General features: G+C 39.5%; 1 protein-coding gene and 1 long non-coding RNA gene across 6 annotated transcripts in view; one reads left to right on the top strand and one right to left on the bottom strand.

Moving 5' to 3' along the window:
- MBL (mannose-binding lectin) overlaps nt 1-16,351 on the top strand; it is a 274,988-nt gene extending 258,637 nt beyond the window's left edge. For 4 of the 5 annotated variants that reach the window (XM_038180829.2, XM_038180831.2, XM_038180830.2 and 1 more), the window contains 3 exons: nt 689-796; nt 1,404-1,493; nt 3,192-3,983. In XM_038180829.2, the coding sequence (XP_038036757.1) occupies nt 689-796; nt 1,404-1,493; nt 3,192-3,571 (578 nt within the window). In that variant the 3' untranslated portion in view covers nt 3,572-3,983. Of the gene's footprint in view, nt 1-688; nt 797-1,403; nt 1,494-3,191; nt 5,745-6,319; nt 11,213-12,073; nt 12,141-12,690; nt 13,062-13,339; nt 13,465-16,238 lie in introns of those variants that run through there. The other variant, XR_011809995.1, reaches the window with a different exon arrangement.
- Nucleotides 12,856-21,111, bottom strand: part of LOC140002724 (uncharacterized) — a 30,906-nt gene continuing 22,650 nt past the window's right edge. The window contains exon 3 of the long non-coding RNA XR_011809999.1: nt 12,856-13,088. This is a non-coding gene — a long non-coding RNA (uncharacterized lncRNA). The remainder of the gene's footprint in view (nt 13,089-21,111) is intronic.

The raw sequence follows: 21,111 nt of genomic DNA, 5'->3' as shown, positions 1-21,111 counted from the left end.
TGGCCATGCTCTGTTTTGCCTCCTTGAAGGTCAAGCTGCATATCGAGTATTATTATTCTTAATATATTGTTCTTAATATATCTTACTCTGGTTTTGTTTGTTGTTTTTAAAGCTCCATAGAAAGCTGAATATCCAGCCTCCATTGTTTCTATGAATAGGTGTCACTTTGAATTTGGGGCTAGTTTTGTGTCTTGTATACAAAACTCAGAAGTTGATTATTTCTCAGAACAAGGTCATCAGGAATAAAGTGCATATGCATCTTACGGGGCTTCATAAAAATCTAAAATAACAAGTGAGTATTAAGAAATCATGGGTGACCAAGAAGTCATCTTATGCTCTGCATTATTTCTATGGCTCCTAGGTGAGAATGTAGGGGCTTTACTTTGCTTTTCAAAAGCTTCCTTGAAGAGGAAGACTGATGGATGGCTCTGTCCACATCATCTGTTTCCTGCTTATTTATCAATGGTAACTGGTTGTTCCAAAACAAATACCATTTTATCCCCTATTCCCAGCTGGACCTTGCAACCTATCTTCTAGGAGTGTCTTCTGTCTCTTTGTGCCTTCTGCACACCATTGCCTGTTGTTAAACAATTCCTGTGTTTGTCATTCCCTCCAAGCAGTAAGAAAACATGGTGGGAGAATTGTCTCAGAAAACAATAAAGCCATTTTCTTTTAAATCAAACTCTAGGAGAAGGATTGAGAGGTCTGCAGGGTTTTCCTGGGAAAGCAGGACCTCCTGGAATGAAAGGAGTTGTAGGACCACGAGGAGAGAAAGGACAAAAAGGAGAACAAGGAAGTAAGAAATAAATTTCTCATGTTTCTATAATCTAGTTTTCAATCTGTTATTATATTTTCCCTGAAATATTTGTGTTAATGTCTGATATTCTTATAACATCATTTGAGGGAAGGTGTGATTCACACAAGTGTGAGGAGCAGAAAGATGAACTGTCTGTTACTTAGGAGATGAGTTGCCCAATATAACTTTTTTGTGCCTGGAATGAGTCATTACTTTATTGTCTGTGAATGAAATAACAAACCCTCTGACTCATGTTATAAACAGCAGTTTACCTTTCATTCTTTGACTGATCGTATGTTTTCTATTTTAACTTTAACTCATTTAAAATGCTTACATGTGTGTTTTGCCTTTGAGAACTGGGCTTTCCCAGCTGCATAGGGGATGACCTTGTCAGCCCTGAAAATTCAAAGTTCACCCAAGCATCCATCCCACTAAGGGATGCGGCTCTCCCAGTGGCACAGTTTCCCAGGGAACAAGTCTGCAATGTGGCCTGTGGTTTCTGCTCTGGAAAACAAACAGTTCTCTCACATGGCATCACATTACACCAAAGACAGTAGTTGTGTAGTCGTTGTAATATGAATTACTAAATAATACCTTAAACTTCTAGTTGTAGCAAGTGATGGCCTGCAGAGACAAGTGACTGCTTTGGAAACAAAACTCAAGGTTCTGGAAGATGAATTAAATAGATACAAAAATGGTAAGATACGATCATTCTTTTGTTTTCTTTGTGGCTTTGCGATATGATGGGCATGCTTGTGCTGGAGAAGGAACTGAAAACAGTAGGGTAAAACAAATATTTCAATTTTCTCTTGTGTCACTCATGGGAGATGGTCATTACTTAAACGCTTTCTCACTGCATACTTTACATCCATCCTGAACTAACCTGCCAAACTTCAAGGATCTCATTGCCAACATACAGCTCAGGGGCTTTGTTACATGAACTGCAGGACCGGCTAATGTTCTCTGGTCATTTGTGCTTTAAGTGGTGTGTTATCTCTCTCTCACTGCCTCAGTTCTAGATAGTTTTCTATGAGTAGACAAGGGTTGGGATGCTGTCTGTGTAAGCCTGGCTGTAAGTAATTTCCCAGGAGATACTGTGTGAAAATTTTTAAAGAATGTCTCATCCTTGCATTATAATTACTGGTACAAATACCACAGTAGGAAAGGCACAGAGTCCATTACTGTTCCTAGGTTAATTTAGAAGGAAATGGCACAGTCTGCAATGTAGCACAGCACAAACATCAGCAGAGTAAAGTCATGTAGCTCTGATCATCCTTCCAAGGGGGGTGTCCTCCCTGCAGAAAGCACAACTTTGAAGCCATAGTTGTGTGAAAAGCCTGATGGTAACCTGAAACTGGGGCAAGAAGCTGTAGGACGTGGAGAGGCTGAACAGCTGGTAGCAGTAATCCCTTTAGCCATCTCCCTTTTCTCCTGTGCTTGTATATCAATGCCCTAGAAAAGGGTGTCTAAAACAGGAGGAGAGCAGAGGCTTCCTTGCCCACAGGAGCATTGCACTGTTTCCATTCTCACAGTATCAGGGAAAATGTAACTATGCATATGTCACAGGCTTTGTATAGTTGCTATAAGGTGGTGGACAGACCTCATGCTAATCCTGGAAACATGTTTGAGAGAGTAAGTTAAAATAACTGGCCTGTTACAGACAGCAACTGCATTTCAAAAGAGGTATTGCAATCCCTGTTTTATCTACTAAACAATCAAAAGCTTCACTTTCCACTGTTTTTTCATGAAAACCTGGCAGGTGTGTGAGCTACAGATTTCTATTTCTCCTGAGATTAGTTAAATTTTCAGGACAAATATGTGGTTTTACAGACTTGCTGAAGCTGTTCCTGTGTCTCCTCTTTCTGCTCTATTGCTTTAAACCCTGAATTTCATTACAGGCTCTCAGCTTTAGTTTGTGAGATACCAGGAATGTATGCAATAAAGCAGAAGGGTACAGAAGATCTCCTAATTGCAGCTCGGTTCCTATGCAGGAATTTGAATTGATCTCTGGTTTTTGCAATGAAATCTGGCAAGCTATTTTGTCATGCTTGTGATTTGCCTTAGAGCATGAGCTCTTAAGGTCCTGATTCAAGAACCGTAATAATGTATGAACCAGGAACAAAAAATATTAAAACAGGACTCGTGATCCAGGTCTTGTGAAAACCCAGTTTTCCTAAAGCATGGATTTGCTATTTCCAGATATTTCTTTTGTTTGACTTCTGTTGGGTTCTGTCTACTACTGCAGTGAGTAGTCTGTTTATAACTGGTGTTAACTGTGTACAAAGTACAACTGTGATATTATGGAAAATAACTAAAGTTATATAATAATAGTTATATAAGTATACCATCCTCAATTTATAGTGAAAGTCAGTTTGATGGTTATTTTTGTTTCTAGCTTTAATTTTAAAGAACATCAGAAGCATTGGTAAAAAAATGTTTGTCTCAACCGGCAATCAAGACACTTTTGAAAATGGAAAATCCCTTTGTGCGAGAGCTGGAAGTACACTTGCTTCTCCTCGGAATGATGCTGAGAATACAGCTTTAAAAGACTTAGTGAGACCTGCAAGGCAAGCTCATATAGGGATATCTGATGCACAGACTGAGGGCAGGTTTGTGTACCTGAGTGGAGGGGCTGTAACTTACTCAAATTGGAATACTGGAGAACCAAATAATCAAAAAAATGAAGACTGTGTGGTAATATACGAATCTGGAAAATGGAATGATGTGGACTGTTCAAAGACACAGGCTTTAATTATCTGTGAATTCTCGAGCTGACAGATCTGAGAAAATCAACGTTTTTGTTCTCAGTTGACATAGAAGTTTGTTGATACAGAAGTTTGTTACCATTTATGGCCTGGAAAAATCAGAACCAGCATGTATGTATAATTGTTTTACTTTTGACATTCAGTTTTGCATCTCCTAATGAAGTAGACCTGTTTGTTCAATCACTATGAATTAATTTGTGCTTACCACATGGGCTGCTGGGGATCTAACGTTCGTATAGGCTTCTGGAGGGCTGAACTCCACGTCAGCTCTGATATGGTCCCCTGGACAGGGTGCCTACCAACATTTGAAATGTGTTTTGCAGTTTGTGGCCTACCACAGTCTGACCTGGTAGCTTAATCTGTACCTCATGAGTTGTTGAACCTAAAATGTGAGCCAAAATAAATTTTACACATGAAAACCATGGAACTCTTTTTTATAAGCATGGAAATTTAGGTAAGGTAGAGCATTTAAAACTAGTTTAAGGAATATAATGGGCAATTTGTAAAGCAGTGATTATTATTAAGTAAATGATTAAGCTCAAAAAGAGTATTTCTGCTCCATTGCAAACATATATTCCAAGCAAACTGCATCAATCAAGCAGGCATTTGTACATGTATGTGGACTTGTGGTTCAAAGACCATGTCATGATCTGGGCCATATTATCATCACACATGGGAATGTGATTTCCTCAGAGTCTGAGAAGAAAAGTGCACGTCTATGTTTTTCTCAGTGTTTCTGTTTGGAGTCTACGCAGCTGACAGCAGCCCAGTGTTGGAAACAATAATTGGTGAGTTCTCATGTTGATAAAATAAAAATGTCTGTGTACAGCTAATGAGGCAGATGATTTGGAACTCTGCCTTCACGGAAGACCCATCTTATTCCTCTCTGTCTTGGTTCCACAAGTCTGTTTAAAATTCCTATCTTTATAACTTTTCCACCTTTTCCACCTTGTGCTTCTATGAGAAGTACTGTGACCTACTAGGTGACCAACAACCTTCACCTGAAGTGTGTCTAGAAGGCCCCTGGCTGTGCTCCCTGCACACAGGAGACAAGTCCTCCTTACATGTGTGTGTGTTTTTTTGCAGTTGCGTTGAGGTAAATTGAAATGCTGCCATAGACAGCACCTAGATTACTCGGTCAGCCTTCACAACTGAAATGGAAAGGTTTACTGTAGAGACTGTCGTTATGGTAATATATTTAACTGTTATTGTGTTTGCCAGCAATAAGGGGTAGAGCTTTTTTATTTAGTCAGAGACTAAGCTCTCACCTTGCTCTACACAGAGGCTCTGTATGGAGCATGAAGAACCTGAGGCTCTAATATAGTCTCCAGGAGTTGTCAAGAGTAAAATATGGTCCTAACTGAGCTTAGTTTAAGACAGCGCCAAAGTTAAAACAGTCCAACACTATGTCCCAAGAGAGACCTTTCAGGCAGTATCCATCTACTTCATCCGCTCAGCTCACGTGTTTTACATCTCTTGTTTTCATTGCCTAATACAGTGTCAACCTTTGTAAGTAATGACAGTTCTTATATCTGTACCAGGATATGTAAGTGCAAAAGAAAAACAATTACTGCACTTGTTGAAGGTTATGTATTTTCTATAGTGTGATATATCTGCTGATCTGTATATTTTCCGTGTCATTACTGGCAATGTATCCCTAGAGTTTCTCAAGTGAACTGCATTCCTTTCCGTCATTAATTGGCATCCTGCAGCTATGAAAACAGGAACTTTTAAAAATGTGCCTGGAGATTTTAATCAATATTTATTACATGAAAATGCAGGATAAGGTGCAGTATTTCAAAGACAGATGTGGGTTAATTTAGGACAGAAAAGAGACATTCTAGAGAGGTAAATATAGTCCTGTTGCGCTGCTAGGTGTAAGGATCAGTGGTAATTCAGTGTCAGGTGCATGTACTTGTAAAGAATAAGGAAGTGTGCTTTAAGATTATCTGCACAAGCACTGTGCTATGTTTGGTGACCATTTCATTCATAGCTGAACTAAGAGCAATGCCTCCAGTAGGCCAGCCAATGAATTACAATGTTTTATCTGTTAATTTTAAAAGGTTTTAATGTAGTATTTTGCAGATGTGAATGGCTCTGTTCTCCCACCTTCAGACACCTAAACCATCAAGTTGTCCTCCATGAAGATCAGCTATGCAGCACCTAATAACAGATGCCCAAAGGTAATCACAGCAAGGAAAGATTAAAACCTGCAAATTACATGTTAGTAGCTATATCTATTATAGCACTTGTACCTCATTCATTTTGTCATTTCAAAAAATTGATCCTGCTTCGCAATGCTAGAAATGAAGTGGCAAAATATTAATGTGATATGAGCATTCCTCTTTTAGACTGCATCTACAGCTTCAGTCATGCTGAGTCGAACTATTACAGGATGTCAATAAAAGCTTTTGGGATCTGTAATAGTTACGAGAGTAATGACAGGAATACAGATAGTAGTGCTTGTTAGATACACTTGCTTGTAGCACTGTAGATAGTGCTTGTGGATACATATATGATATTTCATTGCACACAAGTATCATAAAGCAAATATGTTCTAACCAATTAAAAGCTGTCTTTCAGCAGAAGTTTTGTAGATATACTATTCCTGATTTCCATGTCATTCAATGTATCAAGAGTCCAGCTCTGAAATGTAATTTAGACTAATTCTTACAAGATTTTGCCCATTGAATTTCTAATGCACTTGTTTGAACTTCATGAAACTTCTTCTAACCCTATATTGATTATTTGCATTTAGACAGCACTACATGTTATTCAGATGGGATCTCTACAGACTGAAAAAACTGGTTTCAGGTAAGTGCAAAAATAGTTGTATGCTAAAAATACAGAAGAAGTTCATGGAAGTGGAGAGGATGAATATTCGTGTTGTAGGTAAGCTCAGTTTCATACGGTCCAAAGTTATTAGATAACTATCCTTATTACCAGGTTTTGCATGCGAGAGGTGTATGTAGCCTTCAGAAAGGAGAATGTGTATAAAGCCTGAGCTGAGGTTTTTGAATTGGTTGCTTCAGGTAAATATCTAGTCAGACCAATTTTGAGTTATTGAGTTCTTTGGCCTAAGTTATACTATTTGAAGCTGTTAAACTCAGTGAGGTACTCTCAGAGGTTCCCTCAGTTCCAACCTTTGTCACCAGGCATGTCAGGAACACTATTCTTTCTGTAGGAACACTGTTCTTTAGTAGATGCTGAACAGCAAAAAGTGAGTTTGAAATTGTTTTTCTAGAGGCCTAAATCAGCATCCCTGATGACCACTTAATTTTGCATTAATTAGAAACCAATCTGTATTTGCTGTTATGCCCCTGATTAGAACCATCTCATTTGGTGCTAATATGACCTATTTGGTGCTAATATGACCTATTTGGTGCTAATATGACTCTAATATGCAGAGCTTCTAAGTAATTCAAGATGAGAGCAGCATTTGTTAATCAGCTGCAGGGCTTATTTTTTTGAAACATAGCACAATTTTAGGCTAAGTTTAGGCTTAGGAAAAGCTATCCTGTCACCTGTGAAAAAACATGATTTCTGAAAAGCTCTTTTCCTTCTTTTCAGTTTTCAAGTGGCAATTTTCAATGGGAACTACAAGACGGAAACAGGAAACAAGTTCAATCAGTAGCAACTTGTACTTACTGCTGTCCTTTTTAATCAAAAACTATAAATGTGGGGGAGGAGTGGATAATTTATGCTCAGAGCAGAGGAGAAACATGTCTTTTTATCTGGCTTGTTTCCTGCTATGGAAGAAGGCATCGCCTTCTTGTGTGAAATGTGCAGAGAAGAGTTACATAGGGAAGCCTGTGTCTTTAGGACTATCAGTATGGCTCTTTAGCCCAGGGCCTGCCAAGGAAAGAAAAATAAATCTTGGATTGTAGTTTGGCCAATAATATCCAGGAAAAGAAGTAATGTAGGAGAGTCTGGAAACCTAAATGCAGTTTCAAATCTCTTTTAAACTCTCTGCCAAACCTCTCAGCAGTTGCAGCAGCACCAGATCTTTTGTATTCACTCTAGGGAATGATCTTATCCTCAGGCACCTGCAGTTAACATCTCTTTTTTATGGTCTGTGACCATAGTGATGTTTCAGGCATTGGTAGCCTGAGCTGTTTAGATCAGTGCTGCAGGGCAGACCAGTGTGAAACCTGTTTCCTGGCCCTCTGTTTTGTTTTGTTTTGTTTCTGGTTTGTTTATGTCTAAAGGTAGCAGCACAGTCTGTTCCTCAAAGCTGAGTTTGTGCGTTCATCCTGCACAAGGCAGCTTTGCAGCGGGAGGAAAACTCCACAGTGTGTGACAGGCTGGCATCCTCCTCCAGCCCTGGAGAGTGTGAGTACAGACACTTCAGGCAGCTGGAATTTACCCTGGACTGTTTACGAAACGTGACTGTAGTCAACCCACATTTAGGTGTCCAATTTCTGAGAGCTAGTACTTGAAAAACCTTCAGAGATGTTGCCATCAAGGAAATGTGAAGGGTAAAGAGGGAGTAAACCAGGGGCCTGGTGTTGCCTTGCAGCTTTACCCAGCAGGCTTTTGGTGCTTTCTTGGGGTCAGAGCTCTGCACCTTTCCCCCCCACCTCCCATATGCACTGGTTGGACTACTGCTCTTGGCCACCCCAACCTGGTGCTTGAGACAAACACCAGAAAAGTCTCTGCGTGCTTCCACCCACCCCATAAATTATTCCCAGCCATGCTTTTGATGTAAACAAGGGAGGTGCAACCACTACAAACAAACAGAGGTGGCCACAGCACTTTAAATTTACTTGGAAATTTTGAAACCTCTGGAGCATAATACTAATGAGTACTTCCTGATCTCGTACCTTGCACTTTATGGATCCGATGGCACCTGTGCAAGGGTATCCCACTCAGAAGCAGTTTGCGCAATGCTGCCTTGCTTACAGAGCAAAACGTTTTAACACCTCTATGACCCTCATGCAGTCTCTACCCTTGATAAACTGCTGTAAGTATCAACAAAAGCAAGGAAAAGATAGGAAAAGAGAAATGGAGGAGGAAAAAGGGATGTTTTTTTAAACCTCTTTACCATCTTACCTATTGTTACCAGCTACGATGAAAACAAGGGGTATTGATACTACTTTCTAATCCTGCTAACCAAATCATGGATTTGTGCATCAAAAAGTAGTAAAGCAAGTATTATCCTGAAGGCCCAGATGGCCCTCTGTGTGCTGCTATTCTAGTACTGCCTCTAGTACCAGTTATGTAGTGTAGAGTTGCAATTGGCAGCATCTGGAGAATCGTACCTTTCCCTTTCAACAGTAAAGACCATTAGTAGCTTGCATACCTAACAGTGAGGAGGGGAAGCTAACAAAGCCCAAAAGCCTTTCAATTGAAAAGTTCTGCTAATGAGGTGAAAATGTTTATTGCCTTTTAATCTCATGTTTTAAAGTCTGTTAATAAGGTGGAATCTGTATTCCTAGCAAGTAAGGTTTAAGTGTCAGGAATAGTGTGGCAAGGAAAGCTGCCAGCTCTTTGCACAGCAGTAGTTGTAAAAGCTATTTAAGAAATGTTTCTGATGTGTCTGTAGTGCTTTATAGTGTATCACGTGTTAGTTCACTGAATGCTGTAAACTACCCACTGTCTCAAGTTACTAGGAGCTCTCCGCTGGTTTTGTATGCTGCAGCCCTGAAGTTAATCTTTGTCTAATGCTCTCAGAATAAATCTGATTTTAGCATTTATTCTAGCAAATTGTGTGAGTTGTTGGAAAGTGCAATAGTGTGAATGATTTATCTCTGTTACAGTGGCACAGTATGTTATTTTGGAAAGGTGAAAAAACATAAAAAGTTAGAAAGAAATGGAGTGTACCGCTTGCATGCTAACACTGGTACTGCAAGCCAGGAGTACGATTGTTCTCTGCAGGTTTCAAATACTAATTTTTAGAAGTTAGTACCTGAAAACCCACTTCAGCTTGAGATGATTGCCCAAGGTAGCAGTGGAAATGGACTGGCCTTTTCAAAGGGGCACTTGGTAGGCCGGGCTCTGTATAGGACTGAGTCACAGGAGGCTAAGCCCATGTGGAGTGCCAGGAAGCCCTCATGCTCGGGGGCTGCACCCTCTCTTCAGTCCCAAGGTATTTCTTCCTTTGTGCTAAGTGGACACAGCTGCAATTGCACAGTCTAGCCCAGAGGACATGTGAACACACTCTGAAAAGGCAGTTACAGAAACCCTATGCTAGGCCTATTTTTCTAGCTTGATCCCCTGAGACAGTCTGGTAAGACAGACAAGCAACGTGTCATTACTAACAAGTAAGCATATTTGAAGCACTCTTTTGTAGGTACCCACTCATGACAAACAACTATTTTCCTGTCTGTCAGCTGCTGATGTACCAGATGTCTCTGTTGGAGCGCATTCCCTCACAAACCAGAGGTTACAAGATATAGCTTGCTTTTAGAGAGGCAATACTGCAACCTGCCCTCCTCTCATGAGCAAACGGAAAAACATTCAGAAAACAAGCAAGTTTTTGGTTCCTGATAGATGTGAGAAACCACTGAGGGCCGCAGGAGATGGGAGAGATACAGGAAAAGGCAAAAGAATTGAAAAAATTATTAACAGGACAACAGCTGCTTCCGTGATTTTGCATATGTATCTGACAATATTGGTCTAGACTAAAGGTAAACCTCACTGTAATTGTAGCATGTGTGAGAAGGCTCGACTGAATTCAGCATGTGTTAGAAAGCTCACATCTCTGCTGAAGTGAACAGGAATAAATCAGCCAATGAACAAAGGTACCCATAGCTGTACTGCTGTTTATATTTCCTGAATAGCATGGATAGGCCAGCAATCGGTAACATCCTTTATAGTCACTGCTGCAGAGATAATATTTGAGCAACATAATGGTTATGTGGCTGCATGGTGTGGCACATAGGGAGCTGAGAGAAAATGAGTAGAACGTGCTCATTGTGTTTTGCCTTTCAGATGGAAAAGGTATGGAGATATATGCAGTCTATTGTACAGGTATGCATATATTTGTCATGCTTAGCAGAATGGATCTGAAATCTCTAGGCCGGGCTGTAGGTCAGGTTGGCCAGTAAGAATAGGACAACTGCTCCTTAGCCAGGTGGTGAGCTGCCTAAACACATGGGGGCTGGACTTCTCCATGCCAAACTCATGGAATGATTCCTCAAAGCAGTGAACGCCAAAACAAATGTAAGAAAATCAACAGGTAGCTCAGGTGGTTAGTAATAATTTCATTAAGGTTTCTCTTGTTTGACTAAGAAAAACAGTAATTAATCTTCAAAATCTCATGTAAAGCTGCTATAAAGACTGTAAGAAGTGACCCTCATGGAATAACAAAATTATATTTTATTAGTTAATTAGTTGGCACTCATGGTTATTACGGTTCTCAGGGTTATTAAACATTCTCTCTGATTTGTCCTGCAAGCTAAGTCTGCTGTGTTTTAAGACCCTGCTGAACAGTTTCAGTTTAAATTGTACTGGCCAATCTCCCTGTACTGATCAGATCTCCCATTTTTCTCCAGAGAGAATCTGAGGTTTTAGGACTCTGTTCATTCCCTTTTGTTTTCTTTCTATGTCACTGGTTCCTTGGTTTTTGTCTACCTAGATGAACTCCAGGGGGTTTTAACTAGCTAGCTAAAAAAGAAAATATACAGCAGAGCCAAAAGAAAACAGATGGGTATGTATTTCTTAATGCAGTTTGTGCTAAAGGTTGCAATGGCTTGTGCCTCAGCATAAGGAGAACGCTAACGGTAGTGTCTGTTATCCTGACCAGCGACTGAGTAGCCTGCCCACCTTGTTTCCCTCTCAATATCTGAGTAGAGGAAAGAATTTCCTTGTACTGGTTTTGCAAAGCGTCATCCTCTGAGTTTTGCCTTTCATCTCAACCTATATGCCTAAGGAAGTTTCTAAAGGGCAGTTAAGTACCCAATTGCCTTTGAAGGTCACTTAAAATTACATTTTTAGAAGTGCGGGTGTTACATTTTAGACTCAGTAATTTGCATATTCCTACCTAATATAATATGACCTGAATCATTCTGTTAAGTATAAAAAATACATTTTTTGTGGTCGAAATCTAAAAATTCAAGAACTTGCCATTGATTTGCTCTGTGTCTTGTAGATAATTTACTGAAATATTAACAGAAGCAAACAGAGAAGAAATACTACTGGACAATGCAATGCTGGTTAAAACACTGTAGTTTCATCTGCTTCAGTTTCAGTTACATTGCAGCAGTCTTCTAATCCCCATGAGTGATTGAATATAAATGGTTCATTGTGTTAATCTTTCTGATTTTGGGGATCGGTGTTAACAATTTGCAGTCAGAACAAAAGACCTCAGTAAAGACCAGATTATAATAACAGAATAATAATCAGAATGGTATAGCAAGAGTATAGTTTTAGCAATGCTCTAAGGATGTAAGCATGGTAAATGTTTGCTTGGAGTGGTCACATGTCTTAGTAGGGCATCAGGCGTAGGTGTTAAGCCTCTATTTTGGATGTGAAGAGGTCTGTGCTCAATTTTTGCTGTTTTTATGTCTAGGTGGTGAAAATGTGATTTGTCACTCTTCAGGGAGCATCTCAAAACACATGCTGAAGTTATGTAACAGGTATTGTAAACAAAGGTACTTTGGTCCTAAGTAGCTATACTTTTCTTGAGAGAATCTGCTCACTTTTAATGTATTTACTTTTCCAATTGCATCCTCATTATTATCTCTGTATATGAATAGTTTTGGTCAAATCTCACTATAGAGGAAAATTGGATTTCAGCAAACTATGTTTATTTTCATTAAGAGTTTGGCTTGCAAAAGCTTGCAGAGAACTCAGAAAAGAAATAGGCTTGTAATTAAAGAATAAAACTATCAGCACCTTTCTATCAACCTTTTTAGTCTATCTAACCTTAGTAGTCTAAGAGTGATCGAAACCTAGTGATAAACTAAAGTACTGCAAAAACTACAAAATAAATTTCTATAGTACTTGGGCTCCAGATTAGTGTGTCCTGGATTAGAAGATATAGTCAGGGAATGCTCAGGGTGAAAGAAAAATTGTTTTAATAAATATATGTCTGTAACTAAGCCTTTATTTCCTCCTCATCCTTTAGAGGAATCTTCCAAGAATATGTCTACACTGAAGGCTCTCTATTAACTGTTTCTTACATAGTTGCAGGCCAGCTCAAGTAACAGTAAAAGAGGAAGAAATTAACGAGCTTCCTTGGACATTTAATTGCATGGCCTTTCCTTGGCATCACACAGCTCTGGCTGTGCTGCCAGCAGTGCTCAGCATGGCTGGTTTGGAGCTGCTGGGGATTTATTAGCACAAGATACAGTCACTGTAAGTAGGGCCATGTGCCTGCACTGTTACAGTACTGCTCCAAGGCAAGAAGTGATGGGGCCCCAAAGCATCACTTGCTGCCACTGTCACATCCCTCTTGTCTCAGGGGAGTGAAATCCAGTCCTCCAGACATGAAGCACAAAGCCACCATGCTGACTTGCAGGCACTGGATGGACTCAAAGCTGCACGTCACCAGCCTGGTAAGGTGCTCCAGAGCTCTGTGTTTCCTGGAAAATGAGATGATGACGTGCCTTAACATCTGTCTATCAGCTATCACAAAGATAACAAGTGTCCCTCTGTACTTGTGCACTAACGAGAGTCTAAAATGTAACGTTACAAATGAAACAGATTCAATATATTAAGTGCTAAATGCATCAAACAGCACAAGTAACTGAAACACACAGATTTGTGTTCAGTCTCCTAAAAAGCTCTGTGCAAAAACGAGCATCTGTAATACTTATTTTGTCTTTGTGTACAGCTAATGGCAAGATAACAACCATGAAACGTGGCATTTCATGGGAATTCATTATTGGTTGGGAGCCCCTCAGTAAGGTGCGAAGCAGCTTCATTGTACTGTGACCGTCAGACCTGAACAGCAGCCTGGTGAGTTCATTATTTTCACTTCTAAGTCTGTATTTTCTGCCATGTGTTTTCAACCACAAGGTTCTCCCAAGGACTTAGACTTTCAATAGTAAATAAAAATTTGGCAGTGCTTTTGGATATATGTGTTGTAATACTTATCAGTGAGACAGTAGATGGGCCATTTCCCAGCAATAGCATAATAACAGCCTAAAAAGGTGGAGTTTTTTTTGTTTTTTTGCTATCTGCAGACTAGATTATCTTTATTTTAAATTGACAACAAGAGCCAGGTGGCTGCTCAAAAGAACAAGATATGAAGTACGAGCATATGTTTCCAAGGCAATCTTGGCCAGTGGCTGTTAAAGCAAAAAATGCTTATTGTTACGTCTTTTCAGAGGAGGTATAGTTCATCTCCATGGGAACACAACATGACAGAACAGCCCTGTGATGAATCTTTGTATTATTTCCAGTAAAGATAAACAATATTTATGCCATCATGACACTACTGATTGTCATTGCAGTGGGTATTTCTGTCGTGGTGTTGAGCAAGTATTAGGAATCATCTCCCAGAGTGTTGTGCAGTACTCGCAAAACAGGGCTATATGCTTAGCAAGGAAGATGTAAGGAGGAATTACAGAGCTAGTAATGTGGCCTACAGGACAGAAAACAGACTCTTTGAGATTGGAAAAGAAAAGCAGGCTTCCACAATGATCCTAGGGATTGCACCTCTCTAAGCTACCTGTTTTACAGCTGCAGAAACTATAAAGGTACAGGCTTTCAAGAAATCATTGTTAGGTTGTGACATCTGAGTTAGAGCATTTCTGGGGTTTTGCTTGTTTGCGTGTAAAGGGACAAGACAGAGGCTGACTTGGACAGGTAATTTTTAGTAAGCTTGGAGAAAGAATATAGTAAAGGAGAAGGGGAGTGTATGCATCGTGCCTAATCATTAATGACATTTTGTCATAGTATCTGCAAAACCTGATCATAGTGATCACAGGTGAGGAAGGTGAGGCTGCAGGAATGAGGATGAGCAATAGGTTTTTTTTTTTCAGGCTTTTTGTCTATTCTTTGTGCAGGACTTTTGTTCGTTTCGACTACAAGGAGCTATAGCCTCACTATGCTCCAGGAATTAGTATTCCCACACAAAGTAACACGAAACCTACACTTTAAAATATGTAAACAGCAGGGACTAAATACATATATATATGTGTGTGTGTGTGTTCTTCAGGAAATTTATTTATTCATTTATTTAAGTGGTAGTTCTGGAGGCTTTATTTCTATAGATATTGATAAGTGCCTATAAATATTTTTTCAGAAAAGCAGGAGAAAATCAACCTGATGTTCTAATGCTTTTCAGGTTGCCTTTGTGATAGGTGTTCTCTTACATCCCTGTTCTTTCTGATTGGTGTGCTCCTTGGTGTAGCTTGTGGGAAATGGACAAAAGGCTAAGTGTAAGGTCTCAGTAAGTGTTGAAGGTTCAGACATAGTATGCCAAAACATCAGTTTCTGTACCCAGCATGGACTAGGCCTGAGTGTCCTTCTCTGCTTCTTCCTGAGAGAAATTCCTTCTGATAGGAATTTGTCCAATTAAAAGTCCTCAGACTCAGGAGCAGGACTCCTCCTGAGACCTAGCTCATGCCGTCATGATAGGGACCCGATAGAGCAGAAGGCAGCCTCGTTTCCCTTGGTTCTTCAGAACTTAGCTTTTTGACTCATCACTTTATTCCGGCACCTAGTTTCTTGGCACCTCAGTCTCTACCATGAAATGACCGTGTCAGAGTTGGATCTGCTACTGCAGATCAAAATAAAAGGATGATGTGCCATTTCCTAACTCTTCTTAAATATTCCTTAGCCATTTTCTCCATTTCCTGTAGCTTTAAAAAATTTCAAATTTTGACCCATAGTATAGTATTGCAGTATACGATATAGTACGATATACATGTACACGGTATATACTATACCACAATATAGTATTGCAGGTATATTGCTACATGTTCCAACTTTTACATTGAGTACAGGCTCTTAAAATATGTTCCTTCTGGAGGCAGAGGGGGCCTTAAAGGCTATCACCTCCTACGTCATGGAAAAAGAAATAAGCCCTAATACATCAGTGACGTGCCTTTCCCCCAGACTACTTTTTTTTTTTTTTTTTTTTTCAGGGATTAAAGTCAAATATTGCAACTTACTGAGGAAATAATGATGTTCTCTAGTATGCTGACTGTGTAGTGTAAATCAATGGCCTCAGGTGTATGAGAAGGAAGCAACCAGATACAATCTGAAAACAAAGGTCAAGTGTTTCCTCTGTCAACAATGTTTTAGGGGTATATACCTTGTACTGGAAAGATATGTGCCTGCTTTTTTTCACAAAAACTGTGGAAAACCCAGACACCCTTTCCTTGATAATACAGTGTCAATTTACTTTTCCTAGGACAGAAAATAGATTGAAAGGGATGACTTTTGTTCTTCATTAAAGGGCCTGAAGGCATTCTGTTTTGTCTTACACTAAAGTATTTTCTTATGTACAAGTACAGTGCTAGGCAAGACCTGTTTGGTATACTCTTAAAACCCACACACCCAAGCTCTGCTCCCTATGGCTACTGTCCTATCTTTAGGAACCTCATTATCTGTATTCAGCAGTTAATTCTCCTCTTCCATCTACCTGCTTATGCACTTGGACCTAGAAATCTCTGCCCTGGGATCCATCCGCCCAGATGACAGCGTATTATTAAGATGTGAGTGATACTGTGTTTGTTTATAAATATAAAGATGTCTCATTAGCAATTGCATTCTACATCTAGGATGCCTATCTTCCAATTAAAGTGGCACGAGGCTAGAGTACACAGCAATGAAATGTTCTAAGCCCTAACAGCAGCAGAATTTGGATTCTGTCCGTATTGGAGGTATAGTAAGGTACTGTAATCTCTACTTTTGTCATCCTGTTTCTATATCAATGCAGTGTAAACTAGTATAAGTAGGATTTGATCAGTGTTTCTTATTTTCCAAAGTCAAGGATACGGGTGACCTTCCCCTGTTTATTGCATGGACTTGCTGCAGCCAGGGAGCACTTATACAGTGGACTGTTTCATTACATAGTAGGTGGCATAGGTTTAGTTCCTATATTTCTGTTGAAGACTGAAGGTGATAACTAAAGAGTCCTAAACGGGCTTTGGGCACCCAAGTCTGGCCTATTTTAAGATCATCAGCAGCAGAGCAGATAGGTTGCAGAGAAAATACTAGACAAATATCAAGTGTGAATGTTGTGAGGACGGAGATTTGACCATACGTGCTTGCCATGCAGATGCTGTGCCAAGGACAAGCTAAGGTAGCTGATATCAGGAGCTTGCAGCACAGTGACACATTTGAGAGTAATGTCTCACAGGTTGCCGAAATAAACTAGCACGGCTGCACAACATTGTTTTATGTGAAACAGTGCTGTATAGCTTTATGAAGATCAGACTATGATAGCATCGTTAGTAAGCAATCAGCTCCTTTCAAAACAGTGCTGAGCAAAATGGAGGTCACCTTGTTTTTAGGAAATTACAGGTTTGAAGGCTATCTGAAATTTGTTTTGGCGTTGAAAGCACCTTAGAAGGTATTAGCTATCAAGCCGCTGTTTTTTTGAGAATTGAAGGAACTGCTGCTATAAGAAGCAGCACTCTTTCTGGATACACAGCATCTTAAAAAATGAGATACCAGTTTTTTTTCGAAATTCTCCTTTGCTAACAGTTGTACAGGCCTTTGTGGAGCCTAGGTTTATTTTCTGGCATTAAAAATGCAGCATAAATCTTGTGTTAGGGAACCTCAGAAGGAACCTCACTGTTCTATTTAAGACAGAAGGAAGGTTTAGCATCCGGGTTCCACTGAAATCACTCATGTATGCTGGCTGAGTTTTGTGGGTGTTACCCTGCCAAAAACCTTCAGCCATTGCCACATAAGCGTATCTGCAGGTTTCAGATTACCGAGTGTTGTTGCTATTCTACAGGTTGGCAGGTTGCAGAAAAAAAGAAAATATTTACTTTCTTTCTGCCTTATTCTTCAGTGTAATTATCTTACCTAATTCTCTGTTACTTCACAAAGGGAAGTAAATGTAATGACTAAGTAATCAGTCATGGTGGATGATGTGTCAACGTCTTATCAGCCTATTTGTGCAATTGTGATCTGGCTGACAGTAGAAGAATTGGTCTGAAATTCATAGTAATTTGGGGGGGAGGAGGAGGATACAAGGTAATTAGTCCTTTTTTTTCTATATACCTCATGCCATTGCAGATTTGGTTTTGCTTATGCCATACTTTCCCAGATGAGCAGAGATAGTGTGTTGCTGGTAGGGTTTCACTGACTTCCCTGCCTAATGTTGCAATTTTGTAGGTAAGTTTGCGAAGCACAAACAGTTCCATAGGAAACGTAGCACTAATCTGCAAAGATATATAAAGTTGTACATATATTATAATTGTATGCATATGCATGGAGATGTATGTGGGCAGCACCACAGATCAGTATAAACCATTACAATTGTTGTAGTTGTCTGGAAACTGGGTGTGTACGAGGTTGTGGCCTGGTAAGGTAGATTCCAAAGAACTTGGGCACTTTACCATTTAAAATATTGCTTCCCTAAGTCTAGATTCGTAGTTTGATCTTATCTTGCAGCTGCAGAAATTTCTCAGAGCTGCAAGAACCCCAGAGCTCTACAGCCATTCAGAAACAGACCTGCCAATGTCTTGTGCTGAACTGCCCTGTATCTGCCCAAACTACAGCAGTGTTCACAAGCAAGTCAGTTTCCCTACTGGATGCTATCTAACCTACATTCTATAGACCTAGCAGTAGTTTTTTTCATCTACCATAGTTTCAGCCAGTGGGATTAGAGGTTATATGAAGTGACTAACCTGCAAGCAAACCTGTGCTGCATATCAGGAAAGAGTGAAACATAGATATTTTGTAAGTTTGTTTTTTTTTTCCTTTTTTCCTATTTTTAGGAAAGAAAAGGACACTAATACCTCGTCAACTTGTTCATTAAAACATGGCCACATATCATTTCTGCATTTTCTAGGTAAGGAAAACACTGGGAACAGTTTCATTGCAGGTATTAGACTAATTGAAGGTTTCTTTATAGTGTTTTATCTTTCGCATGGGTGTACAAATCTGGAGTTATCTGTTAGATGAATTGCTTTTTCTCCATTAAAACAGAAAAATGAGCTTTGTAAATAGAAATAGAAGGGTAAATTTATCAGCCCCTAAAAGTGTTCTCATTATTTGCATAAAAAGTGTTTAAGCAATACTAAGAAGTCTCATTTGTGCCCTGAATATCCAGTGTCCACTTCAGCAGTGTCATTTAACAAGCACCACACTATATAAAGGGGACCTGTGAAAGCCACTCTTTCATTTCACTTTGAAGCAGAAAGGTAAGTTGAATTTCCTTCTCATAAATCACAAGGAACTACAGCTAGAAGGCAAACCTGTTTCTTTTCATTTCTGTGGTCATACTTATTTTTAAATTAAATTTCCCTTTAATAGGTGGTGGGTTTTTGTTTGGTGTTGTTTAGGTTTTCACTTTTCTTACGTTAGTAATTATAGTAGATGCAGAGATGCCTGTAGGACAGATTGTAGTTACAGATGAAGGGCATGGAAACTGGAATAAAAGCAAAGATCTCTTTTTCCATTTTGTTATTTAACTAATCAGAACTCTGACTCTGCATCAGGATCCAATTACGAGCTGGGTGCAACAGTCCATTTAAATGTAAGTCTCTGAATGATCAGCACCAGAGGAAAAATACCTGTTGTAATTGCATTTCCTTATCTCAGGGACATAAGTATGCCTAGCCACCTAAGGTAGGCTTCTGACAGGGACTTTAGTAATCTGCTCTGCAGAGTCATAGAATGGCTCAGGATGGAAGGGACCTTAAAGATCATCTAGTTCTAACCGCAAAAAAAAAGCCCAAAGCAGCCGGTATTTGCGGAAGGAATTCCACCTCAGATTCAACGCATGCAACGTGACAGTGCATTTTAATGCTGCATGTATGCTCTCAGGTAGAGTTGAAATGTACTTGTTAGGGTGGATATTCTGGCAATGAGACAGAGAGTGTTGCTCAAACAGTTTTATAAATGCATCTTAAGGCTGAAATTTTTGACATAAATGTTATGTTTGGGGGCATGTCCCACTGAGCCGAGTTTGATTAGACATGCCTCTAGATGAACAAGTGGGATTTGCCCTTAAGTATAGTCACTATTGATGCAGATCTAGGATAATGTCAAAAGCCTTTTACAATAAAGTCAGTCCTGCAGATGAAGCCATATTCCTTATTTTTAAAGCTCAATCCAGTTTTAGAGTATCCAATTAATAAATGACACTAACAGAGATTCTGTATCTGCTTTTCATGTAATAACTGGATATCTCCATACCATGGTATCTTATATTTCATCATTTCAGGTTTAACTGCACAGCATTAGACAATGCTGCATACTCAGCAGATGCGTTGCAAAGCCATGATCAGTAGTTTCAGAGTGCTTTTTAATCATATTTCAGCACTGAGATTATAACCCTACCTAATATTACGTCTGAAAGATGAAATAAACTGAAACATGATGAATGGGCCTATAGCCAAACATGCATTTTGTGCAACTATATGGGAATGTCAATGGAGCTATAAAACTTTGCCCTCGTGAAAAACTTATTTGAAATAAATGTCCCTAAACAATATTGTGCCTAAAGAAAGAGATTGCTAACCAGCTCCAAAATATCACAAGAACTACTGTAACAGATTGTGCCTTTAAGGTTGGGGGCATATACATCTACGTTTCATTGAAACTTCTCTAACAGAGAAGTAATGTCCTAAACCTGATCAGTTTTATATCCGAGCTCATTTCTCAAGGATTAATCCTACAAATAGTCAGACACAGCAAAAAAGAAGATATGTCTCCACTATTCCCAAAGGTGTAACTGTCATTCTGTAATAAGTAAGTATTCCAATCTGTATCAGTCTAGAAACAATTTTGTGCATAAGCTATGCAATAGTAGCAAAACGAGCCGTAAACTTCAAACTGCACCCTATTGGAACAAGGCAAAGAGGCATATTTAAAGAAGAGAAAAAAAAAAAATCAATTACAAAAGCCAATGCTTGCATTTCTTGCAGAATCACTGCCTGACAAATATGTGCATTTTCTGACAGGTACCCTGAGCAACCATGAGGTCTTACTCTTTCTGCATGCTCACAGCAGCTGCTGCCTTGCTAGTGCCTTGCCATGCACTCAGCTGTCCAGGACTTCCTGAGCTATCCAATATCCCAGGACTTGGTGGACTACTTCGACTATTAAGTAAGAATAGTGACTGTGTTCATTATAATACACATGTACTAACTGTAAGTCCCCGGTAAGGAAAAAACAAACCTTTATGTTGTCTTTTCATTTAGACTAAATAAGGCAATATTAGGGTTATTTAAATGGTTAGGTGTTTCCGGGTCCAATGATATCAGAGAGCGACTTGCTACCAGACCTCGTGGCCCATACTTTCAGCCAGCAACAAACACAAGTTTGGGGGAAAAATCCTTGTCACAAAGGCTGAATGAATAAAAGCAGGTAACATAGAAGGACATGTGGCCTCAAGTAAGTGGTGGCAGTAGGCAGAAGAGGGGAAAAAACGGATGGAGAAAATGGTCAGTTAAGTTTTTTTCTAAAAGACAG

This window comes from Anas platyrhynchos, chromosome 6 (genome assembly GCF_047663525.1).
Source record: "Anas platyrhynchos isolate ZD024472 breed Pekin duck chromosome 6, IASCAAS_PekinDuck_T2T, whole genome shotgun sequence".
NCBI classification, from domain to species: Eukaryota; Metazoa; Chordata; class Aves; order Anseriformes; family Anatidae; genus Anas; species Anas platyrhynchos.
Note: the sequence above shows the minus strand (reverse complement) of the source record. Positions and strands in the feature narration are given on the sequence as shown.